This window comes from Aphanomyces invadans (assembly GCF_000520115.1).
Source record: "Aphanomyces invadans strain NJM9701 unplaced genomic scaffold supercont1.34, whole genome shotgun sequence".
Taxonomy (NCBI): domain Eukaryota; phylum Oomycota; class Saprolegniomycetes; order Saprolegniales; family Verrucalvaceae; genus Aphanomyces; species Aphanomyces invadans.
The window spans coordinates 641,295-643,442 of record NW_008580179.1 but is presented as its reverse complement, the minus strand read 5'-3'; the positions used below and the strand labels follow the sequence as shown (position 1 = coordinate 643,442).

Sequence of the window (2,148 nt, the reverse complement as noted above, 5' to 3'; positions counted from 1 at the left end):
CCATAACACCGACTTGACTCGCACGCCTACTCGCTGCAAGGAACAAAGGTACGGCCACTGAATGCCACTTCTTGTCTCGGCACTGCTTCCCTCGACGTAGCAGTGCAAGACACAGTCCGCTCCAGCTCCAATATAAAAACGAATGCAATGTTACGACTTAATTGTTGAAAGAGGACACGGTCTGGAACAAATCAAACTCTTGGTACGAGAAATAGTTGTGCGTCGGCGGATGGCACTGCCAAAGGTGCGGACTCGCGCCGCTCTCGTTGTTGATATCGAGGCAGTACCCCTTGTGGGTCATGTGACGAAGCTGCTTCGTATACACGTCGTACTGCCACTTCTGGTTGGCGTTGGTGTCGCCGCAGCGCCACGTGTGCACGCGGCCGCCGTTCCACGGTTCGTACGCGTCCAAGCAGTTGTAGTCGATCACGGACCGCACTTGGTGAAAGTCGCGGTTGTAATCCCATTCCTGGCGCCACGCAGACGGCAGCGGCGCCTTCGGGTCGGTCGGGTCCTCGGCAGGGTCCTTGGGTAGCACTGGCGCGAACGAAATGGCACCGGCCGTGTCGTTGCGTTCCGTCTTGCTCGTCGTCAAGAGCAGGTTCTTGCGCTGGAAGTGCCCGATCTCCTGGACCACGGACCAGTACTGGTTCTTGTTGATGTCGTGCGAGTGGCACTCCCACACTTGCGCCTGGTGCTGCGGCGCCGTCGGGTCGGCGTCCAGACACAAGTTCGGATGCACAGCGTGTTGGATGCGGTGGTTTGCCATGTCGACGTTCCACCACTGGTTGGCGTTGTTGGCGTCGCACACCCACGTGTGAACAAAGTACTTGCCGTCCTTGGGGTACGCGTCGAGGCACTCGCGCTGGTTGCTGTTGGACCGCAGTTGCTTGGTGTCTTTGTTGAACAGCCACCACTCGTTCATGTTGTCGCGTTTGACGTCAGCAAACAAGTTCGAGTACCATTCGGAGAGGGGGTAGTCTTGGGCCGAGTAGAAGCGCCACGCGACTTCGTTGTCGCTGGCTGCCGACGTGGCGGTGGCAAGCGCAAGGGCAGGTAGCATGTGGATCCCCTTCATCGTGTGATGTGGGCAATGCAAATGCGGAAATGGGAGATGGAGTTGGTATGTTTGGGGGTGGATGTGAAAATTCGAGACTTACATTTCTTTGCGTCGGTCTTGTTCTTCAACTTTCGACGTCGAACATAAGTTGAAGGGCTATGGTGCTATATCTCAGGTCGTTCGGATCACTGGGTTGCAAGTTAGAAGACGAGATTGCGCCTGCTATTTCGCCATCGACTGCTCCGAGGCGGGTGAAGTAGTGTGCGCGCTGTGTAGCCGGCCTGTGAGTGCTCAAGCACCGTTTTCGTGAGGATGCGGATTGGCGGGCCTCGCTGCTGGTCATATGTCGTTGTGGGACTGACATGCCAACATGACATTCCACGGAAAGCTTGAAATTCAACCCGCATGCCAACAAATAGCGGCGCCGCGACATGGATGGAAGAGATCCAAGAACGCGCACCTCGTTGGTACCTCGTCAAACCGACCTAGCCAGGAACTCTAGCACAACCGTCACAAGGACGACTGTCGTCGGTTCAGCTGCCTCGCCATTCTCTCCCCCAACTGTTACTACGTTACACTTGGCCTTCGATCACTAAAATATTCACCTCCAGTTCGTACGCTTGGTTCCATTCTAGGAAAGGTGAAAACTTTACATCCAAATCTGTAGTACCCCCACCCCCCAACAAACTTCGATGTAGACAGTCATGCACCTACTATGGCTCTGCCACTTTTACGTTTTCCCGACTCCAAATTTTCAGTCGGCTGCCGCTCTACTTCGTGCAAACGACGACCACACGATCATTTCCCCATTTGCATTGCCCACATCACACGATGAAGGGGATCCACATGCTACCTGCCCTTGCGCTTGCCACCGCCACGTCGGCAGCCAGCGACAACGAAGTCGCGTGGCGCTTCTACTCGGCCCAAGACTACCCCCTCTCCGAATGGTACTCGAACTTGTTTGCTGACGTCAAACGCGACAACATGAACGAGTGGTGGCTGTTCAACAAAGACACCAAGCAACTGCGGTCCAACAGCAACCAGCGCGAGTGCCTCGACGCGTACCCCAAGGACGGCAAGTACTTTGT

The 2,148-nt window shown here is 55.6% G+C and overlaps 2 protein-coding genes across 2 annotated transcripts; both read right to left on the bottom strand.

Moving 5' to 3' along the window:
• Window positions 1–126: 126 nt before the first annotated feature.
• H310_11892 (hypothetical protein) lies at window positions 127–1,152 on the bottom strand. Its single transcript, XM_008878725.1, has one exon. It carries the CDS (start codon window positions 1,076–1,078, stop codon window positions 158–160), a length of 921 nt encoding a protein of 306 aa, XP_008876947.1. The 5' UTR covers window positions 1,079–1,152; the 3' UTR covers window positions 127–157.
• A 20-nt stretch (window positions 1,153–1,172) lies between these two features.
• On the bottom strand, window positions 1,173–1,663 carry H310_11891 (hypothetical protein). Its single transcript, XM_008878724.1, has one exon. It carries the CDS (start codon window positions 1,491–1,493, stop codon window positions 1,185–1,187), a length of 309 nt encoding a protein of 102 aa, XP_008876946.1. The 5' UTR covers window positions 1,494–1,663; the 3' UTR covers window positions 1,173–1,184.
• Window positions 1,664–2,148: the final 485 nt, after the last annotated feature.